Source organism: Haliotis asinina, chromosome 2 (assembly GCF_037392515.1).
Source record: "Haliotis asinina isolate JCU_RB_2024 chromosome 2, JCU_Hal_asi_v2, whole genome shotgun sequence".
Taxonomy (NCBI): Eukaryota; Metazoa; Mollusca; class Gastropoda; order Lepetellida; family Haliotidae; genus Haliotis; species Haliotis asinina.
Window position 1 is genome coordinate 50,392,679 of NC_090281.1, and position 24,540 is coordinate 50,417,218.

At 38.9% G+C, this 24,540-nt stretch overlaps 1 protein-coding gene across 1 annotated transcript in view; it reads left to right on the plus strand.

Moving 5' to 3' along the window:
• LOC137272621 (gamma-aminobutyric acid receptor subunit alpha-3-like) overlaps window positions 1-24,540 on the plus strand; it is a 100,063-nt gene that overhangs the window by 69,498 nt on the left and 6,025 nt on the right. Inside the window, exons 3-8 of the mRNA XM_067805015.1 lie at window positions 5,212-5,279; window positions 10,770-10,993; window positions 17,214-17,296; window positions 20,043-20,171; window positions 22,835-22,987; window positions 24,196-24,404. Coding sequence (XP_067661116.1) covers window positions 5,212-5,279; window positions 10,770-10,993; window positions 17,214-17,296; window positions 20,043-20,171; window positions 22,835-22,987; window positions 24,196-24,404 — 866 coding nt within the window. The remainder of the gene's footprint in view (window positions 1-5,211; window positions 5,280-10,769; window positions 10,994-17,213; window positions 17,297-20,042; window positions 20,172-22,834; window positions 22,988-24,195; window positions 24,405-24,540) is intronic.

The window sequence follows — 24,540 nt, forward strand, 5'->3', positions numbered from 1 at the left end:
ATATGGACAATGTGAGAAATGCAATTGGAAATTCGTATGAAATAGGTATTAGTTCTCTGTTAATCTCCATATGGTTATATTCTGTACATTCAAGTCTATCATAGCGTAATCTGTAATGCTGATTTCAACGTTGAAAACATTATGTGTATTAAGTTCATTGACAAGAAGGTTCGTCAAAAAAGCAGTTCATTCAATACTGCTTGGGCAATTCGGGCATACGAAAGCAACATGTATCAGAAGTAATTGTAAACAGGCTTGTCATTAACCACCTCTGGGCCATGTGATTAGATGAGAAGAAAAAATAGATAATATGTTATTGTTATCAGTATTTGGAATTTATGAATGCAGATAAAATATACATACAATTATGCCAGGCGTATGAGGTACATAACCCAAAAAGCATACAACTATGCACAGGAAAACTAATGCATGTTGTATTAGGATACAGACACCGGGGGCTACATTCAATTAATAGGGATATCATGCACACAATAAACGCACTGAAATGGACAGCCATAAATGCACAAAACAAACATTAATTATAATGCGCATAGACTCGCATATCATGGTGTCTTTGATGTTCATGTATATTTCATGTCTTATCGAACAAACTGAAATCGACATCCATAAGGCTGAAACAGTGATCATAGAGAAAATTTCATTGATATTAAATATTTTGGGCAGGTCCTTTATATAAAATACCATTAATTTCGTTTGTTATCGCAAACCCTAAATAGACATCATCGTAATTACCTAAAACAAACTTTTACCAATATAACCCCGGAAATCAGAGTGTACATATATACATCTTACAAGACGCTTGTCATTAAGTGTTCTTGACCAGTCTCTGATATATGTCACTCCTGCTTTCATTTGTCATCGGACCGAGTGAAATGGACATTACACTCCTGGCAATAACAAACATAGCCCTGTCAGGTCTGACAGCAATCTCACAGGCGAATCGGAGAAGGCTGCAATGAGCAAGTCTGGGGCTTTTGTGAAACATACACATTATCGAGTAGCATGCTATCAACACTCTTGTCCCATCGATCAGAGTGCGGGATATTTACACGGTGCTAGTCACTGCCTCTGACCCACGGAACACAGCCGTTTATCTACACTATTGGAGCCAAGAGAATGCAATTTCTGAGTTAAGTGGTTATATTTCTTGCTACAGGAAACCAAATGTGACGCCGGGATGAATTGCCTTTGCAGGCTTCCACACAGGAAAACCACTTATGTACTCAAAGATTTCAGGTTTTTTTCTCCTGGTACTGCCACGAACAATACTATTCTATGCAAACCTACTTTGCGTTGTCAAAGTCTGCTGACGCGGGAAAATGCTTCTCGCTGAAATGCACTGTCAAAATAATACTTTGATTTATGACAATTTTTAAATAGTATATTTCTATTTTTAGTGATGTGCCATGTCCTCTAAAAAGCTCACTTACATAGCGTTTGTTTTTATAGAAGTTCTGTGAACGTGTTTTGTTAAGAGTCTTGTAGCGCTGGGTAGCCTTGTGATTAAAGCGTTTGCTTAAAACGCCGAAGACCCTGGTTCAATTCCCCACATATGTGCAATGATGACACCATTTCTTGTGTCCCCTTTGTGCTGGAATCTCGCGAAACCATACTGACTGTTTTGATGCCTCACTCTGCAGGGAAGAGAGAATTAGTTGTTATGAAATTAATATTTCTTACAATATTAATGCTCCATCTGAAATATTACAGTACGTGTCAACAATGAATTATAAAGGAATGTTCTTGTTTCACCGTTAAATATGCATGTATATGTAGTTAGACACCCTCTGCCTATGTCCTCTTTCATCGACATTTTAGAAACTGTAGTTATAATGTATCAGTTAATAACAGGATGACTCAGACGTCTGAAACATTTCAGCATATCACTAAGTGGTTCATCACGTCTGAAACATTTCAGCATATCACTAAGAAGTTCATCAATTAAATATATGTCTAAGCACTTATATCGACATACCCTATTGAGCTAATGAGGAAACTGATAAATGGTTCAGCCTTATTCAGCTTTCGTTGTCTGGTAGGAAGGGAAACAGAGGTACTCGTATATTGTAGTTCAATGACGACGAACACTTGTGCAGATTTCAGAGATTTATTGCGGCGCTAGTAATGTGGGATATGGACATCTGCAGCTGGCTCTTAGGTCCATGAACTGAACTAACACAACGACCTGAATAACAAAATTATACACCAATGAGTACATGAGTTGTAGATTCAATCACACTCGTTCTTACAAATACCCATTATTATAGACGACTGTCACAAATGGATGATCACGACGCGGTAAAGTCAGAAGTATTTTTTTTTTTCAAATGGCAATAACAAATTGTTACGCGCACAAATGACAGTGACGCGCCGATGCCCGAGAAACATTTTCACTTGCAGTCATCCCGAATGGCTATAAGAAGTTGACAGTTGCGTGAAACAAAAACACAGCGAACCACCACCCTGTTACCCTTTCACTGTCCCGGGGCGGTGGGGTAGCCCAGTGGTTAAAGCGTTCACTCGTCACGCCGAAGACCCGTGTTCGATTCTCCACTTGGGTACAATATGTGAAGGCCATTTTCTGGTGTCCCCAGTCGTCATATTGCTGGAATATTGCTAAAAGCGGCATAAAACTAAACTAACTCACTCACTCTTACTGTCTCTTGTTAACGCACCTATCTGATATGTCGTTCCCGGGTTAAACGTCCTATAATTCTGCTGTGAGAGATGCGAGTTGAACAATTCCCGTGGCTTGACGCTCCTAATTACATACATGTATAGACTGTGATCAGGCAGCGCCAACGCCAGCCAGCGTCACACCCAGTCTTATCGGAGACTGTTTTGTCCGCCTTGCGTGTCCACGCTACGATTTACACTATGCTATTCTGGGAAATGCTTTTCATTAAGGTAATGTGCGAAAAGCACCCGCTTGATACACCATGCCGTGTTTTATCTTGACGAAGACCAAAGCCAGCGTATATCTTTCATTGTATACAAAGTTTACTTTCACCTCAACTGTAGTCCAAGGTTGGCTTTATTGACCGTGCAAACTGTATTACAGCAACGAATCCCTTAATTTTCACAAGAGAAGCAGTTCGTGACAATGATATACTTTGTTTTAACGAAATCAGAATTACGTTCATAAGGAATCTGATAAACTGTCGTTATTGCTTGTACCCAGCCTAGTTTATTGTGTCTTGTATAAAATCAAAGATACTGCATCGATCTTACAACCGTTAGGTTCAAAGACTTAAGAGGAAAGTTCCATCACACTGTTTGAAATACAGAAACGTAAATTACAGCTTTTTGATGCAACTGTACAATGTTTATTCGTAGGTCAGGATCAAAGTGATATAAACAAAGCGATAAGATCGCCTGTCCGTAGATAAGAGCTATTGTGGAAGGTCGACTTTGTCGAGATTAATTATCCTTTGGTTTAGTGTAGGCCGTTTGCACTTTGCGTCACCTTTCCCTCACATAAAACAAATGTAAAGTAATGTTATTAGGGGTATCACAGTAGCGGTCACTTTGGATGGCCACATGGCTCAGTGGAGCCTTGTCCCAGCGTCTAGACTGCCGGAGACGCTGATGGGGTTTTAAACATGGTGATGAATTATCTCAGAGTGGTAGGCGTGACACTTCTAATGACACGGAAACGTCAAGGTTGTGTCAGTGTGACGCCAATGCAATCAAAGAGCACGTTCAATGTATTACTTATTCAGGAATTGGTTTTGTAGTGTTGTTTATGCCAAAGAGGAAGCACTTACTTGTATGACTTTGGGACATGATATTTTGCACCAGTCTAACCTACTCTCTATTTACATGAGTCGTGGATCTGGTTGTGGCTTCTTGTACTGTTGCGAAAGACGCACGAATTTGATTAAAAATGCACTAAGAGTACAAACTGTATCTTTTACAAATGTAATTAGATTTAGGTAGAATAACGGCGTACGAATTACGTTTTGATATAACGTGCGAATCTGAGTGAGTATGAATGTACTTTTCCTTCCGTTTTAGTGTTGTGCACCATAAATCGGTACAGATAAACCATATTGATTTGGTCTTAAAGAGTTAGAATGAACGATTTAACCCAACGACTGCAATGTTTGTGCAATCAAGACAAGTGGGTGAGTAGGCAGGTTTGAGAGGCATTCCTCTTCTGTCATGGACAAAACACAGAGAAGACCAGGATACGAACCCGCGATGATGGGCTTCAAGAGACGCAACTCTGCTCTGCGAACTTTAATAAACGTAACACACATGTTCACATATGTCACTGAATGTATTCACTTGTGTAATGTTAAGGATAAAATATATGGATTACCAACTGCTGCATTACAATTTGGACAAACGTTTCGGTGTTGGTTGCTAACGGTTAAAATGGCGCTCCCATTTGTAGCAGAAAATTGCTCATCCCTGAGCCCTATCTTTTCTTAGTCCTCCAACTTCAGTATGCCAGTCGATGAGGTTATTTTTGTTATTTTCGAAATATAGGAAACCTTGAACTTAAAAGTGTGATCTGACATTTTATCAGATAATGGTTTCAGGCAAGTTTAAGTACAATCTATCCTCGTGCTTTAATACTTCAGTCTGACATTCTCAAGCAGTCTAAAACTGCAGCGTTTCCAATGTGGTAGACACAACGAGTTAAATCCCACTTAAATGTTCACTGAATCCCAGCCACGTCAATACTCCCACCTAAGAGAGATCCGTGACAGCGTCAGCCAATGTTATGTCAGAATGAGTTTTTTTTTTCAAAATCATAGTCTTAAAAATGAACCATGGAACTGTAAAAAAGTAAAGAACTATATACTTTCTAATGACACTCTGATGGTGATTTAAGGCACCTGGGGCTCTTTAGCGTCATGTAAAACTGCCTTGAGTGACAAGAAATTCTCCTCTGTGTGCGTCTGTATTTTCTTCTAGCATCCCTGTGTCAAAGAACAGGGTGTTTCGAAGAAAAAATGTGGCTTTGGAATAGTCGAGGCTGAATTTGTTCACGTTATAACACTGATCAATTATTTACCTCAACTTTAAGGAGCATTTGCAGATCGAATATTCAGCATGGCATTTTGCTCTTCGACAAATACCACTTGAACGTGTCGGTCTTAATCAGATCAAATTTCATGAAACAAGATATGCTTGATAATTATTTAGACAGCTAGTTTGACTCTTGCTTTCATATTTCAGATGAGCCTGTACTTATCGAGACCCACGTATCTATAAGAAGCTTTGGAAAGATCTCCGAAATGGAAATGGTGAGACTTTATAAAGCCATGTTGGTTTATATACACTGCTGTCGGAAAAGTCGTTTCACTTGCAGCGTTTCGAGCTTTTGTGTTACTCTATAGGGGGTGGGGTAGTCATGTGGTAAAAACGTTCGCTCGTCACGCCGAAGACTCGGGTTCGAGTTCTCACGTGTGTGAAGCCCATTCGTGGTGTTCCCCACCGTGATGGTGCTTGGGTATTGCAAAAAGTGGAGTACATCACTACAGAATAACTATTATACATGTATATGGGAGTATACGTATACTTCATTTGATTGTGTATGATTATCGAATATTTTGAGTTATTCATGGAGGTTATAATCATGATTTATTAATGATTTATGTAAATGTGCTGTAACATACATGATGCTGGGTCTTTCGTAATACACACGTGTGTGTAAAGTAATTGATATGATGGCAAAAGAGCAGCTGTCAATGTGTCATGGTAGCCAACAATGTCTGTGTTGGCAAACCAGAGGGTGACAGCATGAACAATGAACGAACATGCATATGTAATGTTGAGTCCATGTTAAGTCGCCTGTCCGTAGATATGTCCATCGTATGTGATCACCAAATGGTCATCATATGATCATCTGTTCACGTCCATCGGTTTATGGTCAAGCCCCGTTTCCCAAATACTGGGAAAAAATAATCCTTTATAATATAAAATCCTTAAGAGTCTCTAAAGATTGACGACGCCTTATACGTCGTGAATGGCATCCTGAAAGCCTGGCATGAGTGTAACAGGAAAACGATAATGTAATTTCTCTTTAATTGGTGTTAATAACAACAATTAATCATTATGGGTGCAATACAGGTTAATCTTATATGTACAATGTTCTCAAAGCTGCAGAGTTCGAAATGTAATTCTACTTTCACAAGGAGGTCATCGAGATATAATTCAGTCTTATAGAATCAAGATCAAAGCCTGAATCGCCCATCAATTAGGTCTGATATTATACGTTAACATTATCGTAGTAGTTCCTATGTAATAAGTTAGCACCAGAAGCTTCTTGATGCTTGTCAATTGCGGTGATATATTACAGAAATCGACATCACTATCAATCACCCCAATAGACAAGGTCGTCCGAGGTCAAAACATAATTTGACAACCCAATATCAGATTACGGATAAAATATTGTTATTGCCTGTTAAGGCTGCGACCATTTCTAACCTGCGTGGCATCGCTTGTTTGTTCTAATTGCAGTCGAGATTCAGATAGGGTTGACGGGGTAAGAGAGTAGTCAATGATGGGAAATATTATGAAGAATGAACATCATATTTTATAACTATCTATGGTTGTCCTTAGAAGATTTGATTACAAACGTCAATATCGTTATGGCACATCACTTAACCCTTACATTATCTCCATCCCCAACTCAGAGGGTGTGGCTTCCGTGGAGTGGAGAGAGAGCCGTGGGATTAAAGCGTGAGCTCTTCAAACCAATAACCCGGGTTCGATTCCTACCACTGGTACATTCACGAAACCCATTTGTGGTGTCCCTCACTATGGCCGGAATATTATTAAAAACAGCATAAAACCATACCAACTCACCACATATCAGTGATGTCAATTTCATGTCTGCGGAACATGGACTGCGCCATCACACGTCATCTAATGAAATGGACATAAGATGCATATTTCTAAAAACATACTTTCAATCAGTAACACTGGTACGACAGAAGAATGTACGCATTGTCTGCACTTCTTTGCATACCGTTACAGGCCAAAACGATATCAGACCTGCGCTCACGGTAATAAATAATATCTTGCTGTTTTTTGACAATAAATGCAAGGTGTCTTAATACAAACATTAATATTAAGGTTGACTGGTTTAATAAAAACATAATCGGGTTAGACCGGTAAGTACCGCAACTTGATCAGATTTCTGTGCATCAGAAGGGCTTATTTGCCTTGCTGTTATGACACCATTATCGATACTATAGGGAGAGAATGATCTCTTCAGAATTTAACCAGCCTGTTATGGTGGACACTATAAATGGTAAAGTGTAGGCTTCTCCTGTAAAATACTGACAGGTCCTTGCATATTAAAGGGTAGAAGAATACTCCATCGCACTCGGCAATGTTCCAGCTATATGGGGTGGTCTGGGAATAACCGAGCTGAACCATAAAATCGAGTGATCAGCATCATGATCCTCGGTCTATGCAACTGGGATGCAATGACACGTGTCAACCCAATCAGCGACCCTGACCATCTGACCCCGTCAGTCGCCTCTTGCGACTAGCATGGGTTGCTGATGTCCAGTTATATCCCGGATCATCAAGGGTTATTTGTTAGTGATTCAGAAACACATATGCCTATCACATAGTGTAAATCGCATAACCGATTATGCTTTTAGCAGGGCATCTGTACAGCAGAAGCCGTTATGCTATGCTGAATATTTGTTACTGCACGACAGGTTAGGTCCACTCTAACCATTGTCTGTTTTTGGAACCTGAAATCCTTGCAAATTGGTGAAACGAAATATGATCTTTGACCACACTGTCGGTAAAATATGTGCTGATATTTTGGACAAGTGGAACGAACTCTCAGAGGGACAGCTATCCTGATGAAATATTGATCGAAGGTTTTAGATTCTGATAAAACCTACTTTCCGAATTTGAAGTTCCTTGTGGAGGGTCGTGTAAAACTTGACAAGTATTTAGGGAGTTCTGCCCGGGGCGTTGTGTAAACCCACTGGGAGGCCCGATTCTTTAGAAAAAAATGATTGGTTGTTAACGTCATGATTGATAAGTTTTTGACCATATGCATCAATGAACATGCTGTGCTAAAAGCATTGTGATTGTCAGCGCAACCTGAAGGGATATGGGATATTTCCATGAACAGGTCAAAGCTTTCACCAATGACATCATCAGCAAAGGGTGACCATGAACATTTCTAGATCCCATCGTTTACGGTTTCAGAAGTTAATTCATTGAAATTATGAAGGGCTTTACAAAAGATGCATGAAATCAAGATCATACCAATATTTCATTAATAAAGAAAATAGATTGAATGTGAATGAAAATGTGCCTTTTCTATATAAAGAGACCATAGTCTGCAAAAGATGTCTAGAAGGATTGTTTTAGTTGACCGTAGTCAGTATAAAAGTACTAAATTTAGTTTGCAAGACATAGATACAACAAACGTGTTTGGTTCTACAGAAGATTTAAGTCCTTATGCTTAGACCATCAAATACAATGAACAGAACAAATTAATGCATTTTACGACAAAACTGTAACTTATTATCAGCATTCAGTTAAGACCTACACGTTCATTTTCATGTATTTTTAACATGGATTCCATCGACTCGAAGGTATCTAGTTAGATACGTTCAACTTTCATGTTTTATAACTATTTCAAGTTGTAATCGTATATATTTTAATATGATAGGGGATGGCCAGTACGAATAAAACGAAATATGATTTTACGTTTTTTACAGCCTCAGTATGTTGTGTGTAGGTGTATGATATGATATTCAAATGTTGTCAAATGATGTCACATTAGACCTTTTAGTATTTTCTTCAGTCCGCTGTTCTTTTTAAAATAGAGAAGTTGTAGAAATCTCATATCTTCTTTTTGTGATCGACACTTGAACCTTCAGCTGTTCTTAAATGTCTGTTTGTTTTACCAGAGTTAGTTTATTTGTTGTATAATTCGAGCTCAATGACGGCCGTCTTTGGGGCAATCCACAGATTGAATTCGTGAGCATCACTTTTGGGATACGTCGGCATGTATTAAACAAGTCGGCGAATTGACCATACGATCCCCTTATACACTTAAAAATCGCGTTTAGAACTAGTCTTCGGAAAGACATGCTTGTCGTAAGAGGCGATTACCAGGATCGGGCGCGGACACATGTCATTGTACCCGAATGGCGTTGATCGGTGCACAACTAGATTGTTTTCTCAAGATTCGGGTGTTTACAGACCGCCGCCATGTAGGCAAACTATTGCTGAGTGCTGCGTAAACTAACAAATAAACAAATAAACACACCGTTCCCGTCAACCGCCTCGAACGACAAGCATGACTTGCTGTGCCGGATCTTCTCGCCTCTGACAACCCATCCAAATTACGCTTATAAAATACGATTGTGACATTAACACCTAAACGTAGGCACTTTCCAAAATCAGCTGATACTCGCTGTATCTACGACACAGGCTAAGGAAGAAAGAAGTTTGTAGTCGGTGTGCATCATTTAACACGATAGAGCTACTGCTGTGTGTGTATGCTATGTTACCACAGATGTCTCAAATTGAAGCATAATTACTGTACACATTTCCCCCAAATTCATTATCTATGCTGATCGTTGCCGTCTCTCTATCAGTCTTTTCGAACACTGAATGTGAACTACATTTGGAGCGTCTGGTATTAGTAGGGAGGACGTTCCTTTGCTTTGGTTTGCATTCATAATCATGTGTACACTCTGAGCCTGCTTTAATCACTGCCTATGTTTCATAGATTTTGTAACGACTGTAATTAAGTTTTGTTAGTGTAGTAAAACGTGAGAATGTTATGTTAGAATTCCATTAAAATAGTGTTCCGCTTCAAATAGATATGACGTGTATCAGACCCATGGAAAAGACTCAGACTCTTATACATCAGCGATCGAATTGATTGTATCTGACAATTGTTAGCATGCACTAAACACAATCACAAAGTTAGTCAGAACGGGGCTCGGGACAATAGCAGAGTGAATATGGTTTTACACCACTTTTAGCAATATGCCTGCGGCATCGGGGCGAGAAAACCTGTATCTAAATTTGATGAGAAATCTCCAAAGTCGTAATGGGACAGTTGGTCTTGTATTCAGTGGAGATTCGAGTTACAATTGACCTTCATGATCAGTAACCCATGCTTGTGGTAAGAGGCAACTAACGGGATCGGGTAGGTGGGCTCGCTGACTTGGTTGACACCGGTATCCTATTGCATAGATCGATGTTTATGGTGTTGATCACTGAACTGTTTCGTCCAGACTCGATAATTTACAAACAGGCTTTATTTAGCTGGAATAATGCTAAGTGTGGCGTAAAACTGGACTTACTTATTCAGTGCTGTGCAACTGTTGAACTTCCTTACCATAGAGGATCACCTGTTAAGTACGTGTTTGCCATAATATATATCATGATCTGTCAATCAGGCTTAATGTGTCACAAGTGTAAAACATTGAACTTCCGAGCACGATTGTGTCGCCACCCAGTTCCGGTGTCTCCCACAGCGATTACTGGAATATTGGTAAAAGGATCACCTACATCCATTAGACGCAAATACCGCTCCGCCACCCCTTAAAACAGCAGTCTCTTGACTTGGAACACTCTCTCTTTGCTCGTATCTCCAGTCTTGTAATTTCACTCCGCCGTGGGCGTTATTTCTGTCATCGTAAATTATAGATGGGGGTCAGTTGGCAATCCAAACACTTCAGCGTACGCAAAAACATAGAGCTAATCATTCTTATATTTATCTATAATTTTCTCCCCAGGATTATTCCTTCCAGTGCTACCTACGACAGAGATGGCACGACGATCGTCTCAAATTCCACATGGACAACGTCACTGAATTCACCCTCAGCAATCGTTTTCTTCAGTATATTTGGAAACCAAACACCTATTTCCTGAATGGCAAAAATTCCAAAGCTCACAACATCACCGTTCCCAACGCATTTGTTCGGATTCGAAACGACGGGCATCTGTATATGTCTCGAAGGTGAGTCTAATATCCGGTGCCCGGAAGCAAATCCCGCAAACCGGATATCCGGTGTCTCTCTGTCGAGTTTAGGGAACAAGGAAGCGTGACAAAGGAGCGGAATTGAACAAAGCTTCTGTGCCCCTGGCAATGAAACGTGCAGACATTGTCTGCTATATGCGAGACGCACCGGTGTCCATTTCTTCCTTGGAAATAACAGATTGAAATGTAATTAAATTTCGGAGACTCTGTTCTCTCCTGGGCCATCTTGTCGCCCAGCTGAATGAAACAGTAACGTTGTAAATTGGTTTGTGTAAGTAATTTATCTCATTATAGATTGGACCACGCTTCCCTTGTTCTGTACCGATGTTCGGGATGTATATCATCAACAATTTGCTGGTTGTATACGACAACTATTAACTTGGATTTAGGAATTTGTGAACAATGATGCTTTTCCTAGCCATGTTTGGTCGGAATCTATTATGGACTTGGTGTTCTGAATTTGCCCGTAAACGACACTTAAGTATTATTTAGTGTTGACAGTTTTACACCATTTTGGGAACGTTTGTTCATATTGTTTTGTGCACGCTTAATCGTGAAACTGTGACGCTATCCTAATATCTTACATTTGTATAGTTTCATTTACAGTTTTACGCATTAGGATGTGTTAATAATACTGGTTGCAGAGCCCAGAACGCACTAGCGTATTTCATTCCCAATGCTGACGTACAACCTCACGAAGCCTGTATAATGTCATACAAATCGAGTCCTAAATATTATTCTAACGTTCCAAACTTAGTGACGATATACCATTTTCAGTGCCCAAGCTCAAAACAGATGATAAATCCAGATTCCGAAGAAATCAGCATTTTGAACTCATTTGCTTGCTAACATGCTTATCATTTTTCAAAATATTTATGTTCGCCATCTGGAATACAAATTTAATACATTTAGTTGCCTGTTATTACGTTGAAATCTCGTGACAGATGTTAGCATCGTGCATAATTTGTGTCTTTTAGTTATTTCTGTTCATATGCAATGCAAATATAAGTTGTTGCTTATTAAATCAACAGTTCTACGGACAAGTGCCAAATTTGACTCTCATATATTGCTGTGGAGTCCGTTGTCTCTACAGCTGAGAAATTAAATAATCCATGAACGTTTTATTTGTTTTAGCCGTTTTGTTCTCATTTAAGTCATACGCAGTGAATGAGGATCATTACACGTTTGTCACCGCTGGCGTATGACGGACATGAAGAGTTACCTTTTTATTTTGTGGATTTCCGTTAAAGAAAACACATGCTTAGATGTGCATTTCATTCCCATTCGTTCATATTTATGTCAACTACATGCTACAAAACTCACGCGGGCTTGTTGAAATTGACGCTTTGAATCATAAGGATTTAAAATCTGTCTGCTTTAACACCAGAATCGTATTTGTCATCGGCCATTGAGCAGTGGAGACGTGCTTAGAGTTCCTGAAAAAGTCAAGTTCTTGATTTCAATTGCTTCAGAGTGTGTCAAAGCTTACTCCGACGTCAAAGTACATCAGGGCATAGTGACATGCATGTCATTGAGGTGCGGGTATTTTTTAGCCCTATGAAAATCCTGGTTAGAATTGATCTTAAACAACCCATGATTGTCATTAGAGGTAACGAGATCGGTTAGTAAGGCTCTCTGACTTGGCTGACATTTGTCATTGTATCCCAATTGCATAGATAGATGCTCATTATCTTGATCACTAGACTGGCTGTTCCAAACTCGATGATTTACAGATGGCTGCCATACAGCTGGAATATTGTCGATAAAATAAACAAAATCACCATCCTAAAAATCACTTTCCATGTTTTTCGAAAGCAAATACTTTGGATTTTATTGTATGTTGTCCTCATGTTCGCTGAATATAGAGACAAAAAAGTAAAAATGTCCACGAATTCCAAAATGCAAGGATAGAGCTTCATGTCATCTGAAATCATTTCTCAATTGACTGGTCGCAAGTCAAGGTTGTCATGGTGATGTATACGCCGCTACCAGAACCGTAGACACACTCAATCATCATCTGGCGATTTCAATATATATGTATGATCTTATCTGTATGATTGACTTGCCTCGCGTCGTGGATGCTGGAACGATTGAATCAAGGACTGAAGAATAAGGGATTTACGAATAAACACTATGGGTGAAAATACCGATGATTGGATCGTGTGAAAAGTCGATCAACTGGCCGAGGTAGAGTATTTAGTTAAGACAATGAGAGGATAAGACCGCATTAGACAAGAGTAGAGTTGCGAGCAGTGTTAAATGCCACAGTTAAGCGTATTACTGTATAGTTTGTACATAGGCAGAGCGGTGAACAGTATGAGCAAAGGTCCATATCGGTAAGTGCAAAGGTCTATATCGATAAGTGGATGACACAAACATAAGGCGTATGGGTGGTGTGGTGTGGTGTGGTGTGGTGTGGTGTGGTGTGGTGTGGTGTGGTGTGGTGTGGTGTGGGAGCACATATGATGAACACCCAGTCTTCATTCTGTTTTTTAACGACAATAAACTACTTGGGCTTCGGGACTTGCCACAGAACGACAAGCAAGAAACACTCCCTTTACTCTTGCGACAATGGCCTGTTGCCATAGAAATTCCATCCGATCCACTTTTTATTCTATCACACTTATGGCAATAACCTATTTCGAAAAATACTGCCAAAGTATCCCCATGAGATTTTATGGGTATGAAAGCTGATGAATATCACAGGAACGCTTTAAAAGGCAGTCAAGCGATTGATGTTTGAAGTTGAAGGCTGAAGTCTTATTACTCCTCCAACTGCAATCCTGGAGGAAATGGAAAGACCATGCCATTACCAGCCTATTCCTGTGCTCTTTGCACTTCTAGAAATGAGCCAGCCGATGTGCTGCCCTTTAAACCGAAAGCAGAAAGTCCTTGTCAAGAAAATAGACTTCGGCATGGCATTACCTCCATCGATGTGATCTGATCGTCATGCTCCCCGAAATTGAAGGTTCCATACATCAGAAACCTCTCAATCATATTTCACCAACCGCCGCAGCCTGATAAGAGGGTCCTCTGTGCGGTTATTGAAAGATGATAGATCAATGATATAAGTATGTCCAGTGAAGGAAGTGTCATTCAAGATAAATTTTCCGATTTCTCTAGCCCGAGGAAGAGTCGGCAAACTCCCCCAATCAACGGATGTGTAACTCCTTTATTCGGAAGTAGAATGATACAGAGGAATCGGTGGAATCGGAGTCCTCGCCATTGGAAATCACGATCACTCCTCACGCTAGAGAGAGATCGTTTTTTCGCAAAGCAGGAGACAAATGATGTATTGGTTTTAATGGCAAGCTTTTTGAAAAGATGGGATTTAATTGCGCATGGTGTCAGCTGCTACCAGTAAAATGCCACCAAGTTCCAATTGATCGGATTTCGCAGCAGTGAAATAGCGACATGAAGTTCCTGATAGTTCGCTCGTTAAAACGGAACCGTTTCTTAACCGTAGCCAAATCCCGTTGTTAACCTGTCGACCCGAAACTTCCCCAGCTTAATATAAAAACATGAGTCCATTTGAAACTTCTCCAAGCTCAACTAGATCTTTTTATGCATCTTTGATGAAGCGTTTTGCTTTGTAGTCGGACATTTTCTTCTGAGTTCGATGAAAGAGGGAAACGATCTTAATTCTTTAAACATTGAAGCCTAATACACCTAAGATAAGATTTAGTACTCGATTGATTTCACCATAAACCTTACACAACTACAAATTTGAAGAAGCCTTTACCTCACGTTGACTCATCCTGGCCAGATAGGACCCTGTTTTCATAGACAATAGATCATTCATACAATCTGACAATGTTCATATGATTAATAAATAAAGACTTAAGTGCTGATTACTAGGCGGGATTAACGTATCACAATGTGCCAGAAATTCCGATAGCATCTTTGAAATGAGATAGCAGCGACAAGGCAATTATGGACCCCCCATCACAGTCACGTTCTCAACTCAATATTCAAATTTTGGTATCCCATTCTGATACAGAATTATAGCTATTTCATAAATCTCACCGTGGTTCACAAGCTGATTACAAGCTAATGTACAAACTGAGTTTCTGAATTCAAATCATTTATTTCCCTATTGAGACTCAACCCATGGCACTAATGATCTCATTAAGCGCTATTCCAAACACAGTATGCTAGTTTAACGTTATGAATAAGCAGTATTTGGCCTAACATTTACATATGTGAGAGACATTCCTTTGTCCTTTCAATAGGAATGTTTTCCAAGTCCATGATGGTTTATTGATCAGATGAAACTGTACATTTTCATTGGATTCAGTATGTTAGGATGAAAATGAAATGAAGATATTTTTTACGATTAAATTATTAGTTATAATTGCAGCAAGCGATGAATATGTATCTGTATGTGAAAATCGTTTTTCAAGGGATTTGTCCAAAATCTTAAATTAGACTATCAAATATTGACGCATCGTCTACAATGGGCATAGCATACGCGATGCAGTAAGGTTGGATGTTGTGGAACAGTCTCACTACCAGACTAATTCTCTTGAGGGCATTAGTTCTTTTATACCTAATATTAAATGAGAATACGATCTCATGACACACGCAAGATTCTCCCTAGCAATGCCAGTCTTATGATTTCAGATTAGATAACGAAATTAATCCCATGCATTCTCAGAGACAAGGCACGGCAACGTAAGTCCGTGTTAGACGACCGGAAGTCCGATGAGACCGTAATATTTGCTGTGTTCGATAAGTGCTGGTGGAATCAGTACAGCCTGTCTAACCTGAGTTGGTATTCCTCCAGATATTTCCCTGGAGCATGATCAGAATTGCTATGTAGCATGTTTGGGTATTGCATTTCGTCATCACGATATTTTACATTTGTCTGGACACCTCATCGAGTGATAAGTTTCGTTTTGGACACGGACATGCATCACGTTGGAAGTCCTCAGTACATTAAAACATATTTAAATGTCTTTTGAAGTTCGAGCATTGTTCAATGGAGGACACTATGTACATGTAATTCACAATAGACGTTTGTCATAGAAAAACAAGACAGCTGTCTTGTGAAAAACGAACATTTCGTAATTACGGATCTTTGCGAAAGATTCCAAAATGACAGGTGCATATTAGGATAATTGTTTGATAAAAAGTTTACAGTGCTGTTTTGCACAATAGACGTAAATGGAGAGAGTGACATCTTGTAGAACTGAAAAAAACATAAATGGATCTGTGTCCATAGAATGCTGTTATGCGATAATGGATCGTTTTTTCCTCTAGTTGTTTGTTTGGATGTATTGTCACATTTTGAAATACAACCTTAACCTTTGATGGTAGACAAAGGGCTCATTTTCACGGACGGTAGGAATTTCATTGTACGTTTGATCATGATACAAGGGCTTTACGACAAGATATATCATATTTAAGAAATGACTGTAAATAAGCGTATCTTCTAGCTTTTCTTTAATATAGGCAGCTTGGTCTGAAATGGCTCTTTGTATCAAGAGTATCGGTTTGATAGAAGATGATCATCGTGTTCACTTAAAGCAGCAACACTAGACTAAGAAATGTTTTGTTTTGTTCGTTTGTCGTTTAACGACGTACTCAGAAATATTCTTTACGACTATGGTAAGTATTCGAGTCTAGACAAAACGTCCAGACACAAAGACCGTGAGGATCGATCGAGATACGATGAGATGCATCAACACAAAGAGTCTGACTGCACGATTTCGAAATTATTTCGTGCCAGAATCTCCACTGACATCAATGAAAACCTTATGCTTCTTGCAACTTTTATCAGGTGTGTGTGTGTGTGTGTGTGTGTGTGTGTATCGCAAGTAACTTAGGTATAAAACTCAACGTTAATTTCTAGAAAAATCTCTTAGTAATAAGGCAAAAGATGTATATTTTTATGAATTTGACATTGAATTACATTTTGACATTCGGTGTTGGCAAAACATATTATGCTGAAGTGATGCAAATATAATCACGCCTAAGCCGCCACCTTAAATCTTAATTACATGAAACATCATTCATGATGATATTGCATCCTGCTTTTTGTCTGGTATTGTTCTTTTTATTTCATTTCTGACTGAACAACCTATCTTAAAGTTTGTGCAAAGTTTGCCATAAAGCATTCGCTGAACCTTTGATTTCATGTATGAAAATAAACCAATCTGCAAAATTAAATTTCTGACGGATTCATTTATCCTTCCAGATTGACCGTGAATGCTAAGTGTCCCATGCATCTTCACAGGTACCCCATGGGTAAAATCAAATGTCCTCTAAAACTTGGAAGCTGTGAGTATATCATTTTATGTATCCCATATATTTTAATGCATATGCGATCGACCTCTCTCTCTCTGTCTCTCTCTCTCTCTCTCTCTCTATATATATATATATTATGTAGAGTGAAATATCTGTGAGTTAAATGGGGGATGCGGAATGTAAAAGGGGAATTGGAAGGATAACAAGAGAGGATGAAGAAAAATGAAAAGGAGGGTGGTCGGAGATGGGTGGAATTTGAAGTGGCTGAGAAAGTTGGAGTGGAAGAAGGCGGAGACAAAGGTAAAGAGATGAGAGACGAATTCAAAGACTGTAGCAGTGGACGCTGAACGGTACATTTCCACATAAGACAATGATCAGTCGTATATCCCCTGGCATTACTCCCTGATCCCTTAATACCCTGGATCAACCCGTTACCCGATGGGAAATTATATTACGCATTCAGCGGTTTTCTTCTTACCACTTCCATGCTCATAGCACATTACCATCGGCTTCATTCGTGGACAAAGAACATTTGATGACCACCATTCTGATGCAAGTTGTATCTTGCCACGTCCTTGAGACATTATCATTGATTCTCTATGGGCAGGCAGGCCAATTTATATGCAGGCTGTGCATCCAGGGGAGATTACTCTAAATCCTCTGATTACGTCACTTCCTGTGAAGACCAGCTGCTCCTGTTGTCGTCTGTCAAAACAGTCTATTGTCTCTGTATTTAGAAATTCTGCAGACATATGTTGTAGTTTCTGTGAGGCATTTTCTGAATACTGTCATGGTAGGGATGAAACGAGGTGTTATCGTATATTTCTTAACAGATAGTGTAAGAACTCCTGTGGTTCCATTTGATTAAAATAGTGCTGTAAATAATTAGATCGCCTTCGTGGTGTAGTGTGTAAAGAGTTTATCCGTAGAGAGGAATGTTTGTGGTTCGATATCCGCCCGCCATGAAGGATGGAACTTGATGTTACCGTGGCTAGCGCTGGGAATAAGGGACATGGTCAAACTGGCGTTTTGGTCATGAAACAAAGTTTGAATGTCTTGAAGTGAATACTCTAAGTTGACATCCGTGTTTAATTGCGGCAGGGCATTTAAACGTGTTAACATTACAAAACTGGCAAAAATCTGGGCATTGTTTAAGGTAAGGTTTTGCCACTTTTGCTCATAATGTATTGGGAATTTGTCAAATGACTTATGCAAACACAATAATTTGAACGCTATTACGCCTACTAGAGATACAGCAGACATACGATTTGTTATTGAGCTCGTTATCAAAATTATTACCTCATTGGATTTCCAGTTATGTTAGTCTTTGTCTTCACAGCAAAACAGGATTGTAGTTTGACATATTTCTGACAAAAATACATTATATTAACATCGGTGACTGGTGTTCACCTTCTAACCTGACACGTGTCTCCTATTTAGGCACTATCGATGAAACGCAAGTGCTTATTCAAATGTGTTCCAAACCCACCATTATTTCTGAATGTTTTAATTGGAAACAGATTACCGTTTGTCAGGCAAATATCTCAGACATGATGAAATAAGTTTCATTTCTTCCCCAACCAAAGACCTTTAACCCATCACAAACACCACGTCTGTGATCCATGTGGAGATGTGATCGCTCTGGCAACCTCTTGATAGGACAATAATGAAATGCAAACATACAAAAACGCATGAAATGCGATTTTGAACGCTAACCACCACTGAAATATAACTCACTGGATTACTTGGAAAACAACTCTGATTTAAAAAACAATGTATTGTCGGCCATCATTCATCTGAAATAGGGATATTGATTAATTCCCCTCACTCATTCTGGTGTTCGCAACCAAATTGTTCCGAATAATTGTATTCTGTTGTTGAAGTAGATTTATGTAATCGGCTGTTCATCTTTAAATTGCGAGGGGAGGCATAACATCTGATATCAATTAAAATCAGGATGAACTTGCGTAACATGTGTCAAGGGACATTTTAAAGTAATCGCGTCAAATGAGAGTGATTTGGGTGTTGTCTGGGAAACTGCTGTTCCAGAAGAATTCATGGGAATTCGAGGGAATACTTACAGTCGTTCAAGGAGTCACTGGTAGTGAATTCGCCTCGACAATGTTCCATAGTACCATGCGCATTTCACGATTGTTAGAAATCGTACATGTTTATAAAAGTTTGGGCTCACATCATAAGTGACAAAGCGCCATATCCTCAGCTGGCTGCACTACAAGTAATATGACCGTACGTAATACTCAATAATGTTTAATATGGTGTAGTTTTTAAAGTTTAACGTGGTTTAAACTCCATATCTCCTTATTTTGGTTGGTTCCACAACGGATGTTTTCATCTACTTCTCAGGTTTTACCGTGGGCTAAACTCCATATCTCCTTGTTTCAACTGGCTATACCACGGATGTTGCGGTGTATTTCTTAAAATTTAGCATGGTTTAAGTTCTATATCTCATTGTTTCAGTTAGCTATACCGCGGAGGTTCTGGTGTACTTCTTAAAGCTTAACATGGACTACACTTTATATCTCATCGTTTCAGGTGACCATACCACGGATGTTATGGTCTATTTTCTTAAAATTTAACATGGTATAAACTCTATATTTCATTGTTTTAGTTGGCTATACCACGGATGTTATAGTACACTTCTTAAAGCTTAACATGGACTGAAGTCTTTATCTCATCGTTTCAGGTGGCTATACAACGGGTGTTATGGTATACGTATTAAAGTTTAACATGGCTTAAATCCCATATGTTCTTGTTTCAGTTGGCTATACCACAGATGATATGGTGTACTTCTGGAAGGGGGCGGTCGATACGTATGAAGGCCTGACAACGTCAACGTTTGAGCTTGGAATAATTGAAACATACAACACAACGTCGAGAAATACTTTAGGTAAATATATTATTGAACAGAATCGTATTTAGGACAGTTAACGTACGCCTTAATTTACGCATTAAACTAAAGCAGCAATGCACCTATTTCGACCTGTAATAAATCTTTCCATTATATTTCAAGCGAATTCGTGACTTGCCTTTGCATGTGTTTTTGATTCATGTGTTTTAAACACCCATTAGCAAGTATTTGGTATTATTGACAGTGGCTAATAAAGACACGCAAATGATGTGGACGGAAAACGACTCGACCTTCAGTCTTTCTTATGATTACTTAAGTGGGTTTCACCATCAGGAATAGAGATCAGAGTTAGATTTTGTCCAAATGCAGTGCAAACTGCCAGTTGTAACTGATAATTGAATTTCTGAGTTCACACTGGGTAACGGTTTCATTGATTTCGTAGTCATACTGGCTGGGAACGTCCCATTCGTGATACTCATTTTTGATGTGATATCATTTTATACTGCCGTTATATGGAATTATCATTATATTACATATGGTGAGGTGATTGTACATCTGCAGCCAATAGTTAGAACAATGTTTTGATCAACGATTTCAAATAACAGCTTTAAAACCTACTCCATAACCGTAAGACACGTATGATTCCGACCTGCCAAAAGCTTAGTCGTACGTTTACTTAGTGAGAAACAGCTATAACGTTTGATAAGTGATGTCTAAGTTAATATGTAAAAAAAGTGAGTGTGTGAGTTTAGTTTTACGCCGCATTCAGCAATATCCCAGCAATATGGCGGTGGTCTGTCATTAATTGCCAATGTGCCCAATAAATCACGGTTATTACTGAGTGGGGCTTTGACCAACATTAGACACTACGGTTGTACGAATGTGAAAACGACGACTAAATTTCCTTAGCAGTAGTCATTAAATGGATTTCGATTTAAAATCATAAAGTGTACACGAGTTCGTCATAACCGTGTTCGCTATAAAGGTAGGTTATTGAAGATTAGATGTTCCTGTAGGTCTCTCCGAACGATATATCAAATCTTGATTTCAGCCAGTTACTCATATTTTTAACACAACCATCGCACAAAACGCGGGCGGTGGGGTAGCCATGTGGTCAAAGCGTTCGCCTATGACGCTGATAAAATATGCATTGGTACAATGTGTGAACCCCATTTCTGGTGTTCCCCGTCGTGATATTTCTGAAATATTGCTAAAAGCGGCGTAAAACTAAACTTACTAATTTGAAACGATACCCCATGTCAGACTTTGCTTTTCTACGTTCGATTGATATAATTACAATGTCTGTTCATGAGACACACATATGCAGAGGCAATTTACAACGCAGCTATTACTAGAAAAGATTATTGGGTCAGATAATCAGGTCGCACGTTCTGGAAATAATGTAATCCATCCGCGAATATTAGCACGTCGATCCAGACAGACAGTAGACAACACCGAGATAAACAACGGCCGCTCTTCGGAGATGGAACCCTTCGATCATTGTGTTTTAGAGATAACATATCTTAAACGGAGTTTGATGAAATATTAATGATTCTACGGAAACAGAGATATGAAAGGGGAAATTGAACACAATAACATATGCTAGCCGTCGGTTAAAAAGTAGATTGGCTGATATAAGTCATTTCATGTCTAGTCAGGCTGGTTACTTCCACCGATATTATTTATAAAGCCAAGCGGATACATACAAATTGAATCACGTCAAATATGAAAAGGTTATCACGTTAATCTAAGGGAATTTAATCATTCCTTCCGTACGAATAGATTTGATTGTCCTGAACATGTACGTGTATCACTGCTATAACATGTTTTTGATTGTTAATAAGTCTCCAAATTTGATAGAATTCTGAATTTTAGTTAAATTAAATTTTAAAGAACATCAACAGCTTATAACCGTTACAGATATATTAAGAAATCAGGCAGACAGACAGTTTTATTCAGTATAAGAGCCGCTGGCCCAAAATACAAATCACTTGCCCTTGAGTAATTAAAGCGCACATATGAAACATAATCAAGGTATACAGGACCCTAATATTACGTCACCATGGTTATGGCAAAGACAGAATCCTTATACCCTGCTGTGATGTTTCGGTGAGTAGTCATCTTGTTTATTAACCATAGAGTAAACTGAATAAACAGGAAACGCTTATGTTACAGAGTGAATCATACACAAATAATATACACAGAGTGAATTAAACACAAATAGATGAGCTATCGGGGAACAAATTTAATACTTGTGTGTGTGTTAGTGAATGTAGGCAACTGGGCAAAATTCCTACAATAGTGGCCGTGAGTGGACACAGAAACACGATAGCCCTCTTCGGTTTACAAACAATAGACGCTCAAAACGGTTTTCGAAATGTATAAATAAATACACTAGTGGGCATCTCCATATTAGTCTAACCATTTTAAAATATGGACAATGTCACTGAATTGCCTGGGTTTAGAAGAACGTCTATGTGCATAACAAGCAGAAGCTGTACGCCCAGTATTTAAATGACAACTTCATAGAATCATTTTTAAACCGGTCATTGCCGTGACGTTCTTCTGTTAGAATCGGCTCGGAAGTTGAATGCGGAAGATATTTCCGAAACCAGCTGGGTGTGCTCACACTCCCCATGATAGTGTTCTTCCAGTAGGAAATTAACTGTACCGACTTAGTAATTACCACATTTTCATTTCAGGAAAATTTTCTATTCTTGGAGTTGACATACATATGCATCGCCATATTGGATTTTACATCCTGCAGACTTACCTCCCTTGCTACCTGATTACATCCCTCTCATGGATATCATTTTGGATCAATAGTGATGCTGCACCTGCAAGAGTTTTGCTAGGTAAGAACATGCATTAAAAGTTAGTGTTGCCATGTATTTGTGACAGAGTGACAGTTTGGACGCCGGGATTATCTGGTAGTTCAACTTGCCATTAAAGGTAAAACCATTTCCGGCGTTTCATAAAATTTTAGAAATTCCGCTGAGCGGTGGGTTAGCGAAGTGGTATAAGCGTTCGGTCCTGTTCGATTCTCCACATGGATGCAATGCGTGAAGCTCATTTCTGGTGTCCCCAGACGTGATAGTTCGGGAATATTGCGAAAAGCGGCGTAAAACCATACTCACTTCCTCACTAGAACTCCTGCCAAAGCGACGTTAAGGCATTTCTATTTCATTCCTTATGAAAATTCGCGTATGTATTTTTAGTTTACAGAAGGGGCAAAGTTTATTCTTAAGTGTACTGTGTCACACGTTTTGTGTCCACAAATGGTACTGTCAGTTACATTCCAGTGGAATATTCGAACGGCGTTTTCTTGCACGTCACGTCACTTGGTGTTGTCAGGATGCAATTATCATTCATTAACACATAAGGGTAGTGCAGTTTTATTAAAGCGACATCATGGAAAATATAATTATGTCACGTGGGAATACCTGCATTTTTGACTTGAAGTTACAATTTGTTTGTGATGATTGTATGAGACATTAATGTCCAGATAAACTATTATCACAACATGCTATGTCAGTCTGGAATCTCGGAATTTCCCGTTTGATTATTAGATTTTTATTAAAGTCAAAGTTCATAATATGCAATGAATGAAAACGCAGTGTTGTTGCAACATTTGGAAACATCTTAACTCCAACATTATCAGACAATAGGAAACATTACGTATACACTCAAACATTATCATTCATGTGGAAACATTACAGACCAAACATTATCATTCATTTGGAAACATTACAAACCAAACATTATCATTCATTTAGAAACATTACAGTCCAAACATTATCATTCATTTGGAAACATTACAGCTCAAACATTATCATTCATTTGGAAGCATTACATCCCAAACATTATCATTCACTTGGAAACATTACAGCCCAAACATTATCATTCATCTGGAAACATTACAGCCCAAACATTATCGTAAATTTGGGAACATTAGAACCCAAACATCATCACACGTTTGAAAACAATAAAACTTTATCTCAAATTTGGAAAGATTACAACACAAACATGATGAGAAATGTGAATATCAGATCTTGTTTTACAGGTGTTACAACAATCCTGAGCACTGCTGCTATTGGAATGACTGTTAGAGAAGGGTTACCCAGAGTGCCATACGCCACAGCATTAGATATCTTCCTCAACGTGTGCTTAGTGTATGAGATGGCGGCCCTGATCGAGTATGCCGCGGTCAACTACTTCATGACAATATGCTCTAAACTTAATGCACCACACGAAGACGATGAAGATGAAATTGTGAGTGAATACCATTAGTTTCGTAGCCTAGACACATAGTGTACATAGTTCTGGAGGATATAGGATCGCGGCATGCGTAGATGGTATGCTAAGTACACATTCCCCTTTACTATTTTATTCTATTTGATATGCAACG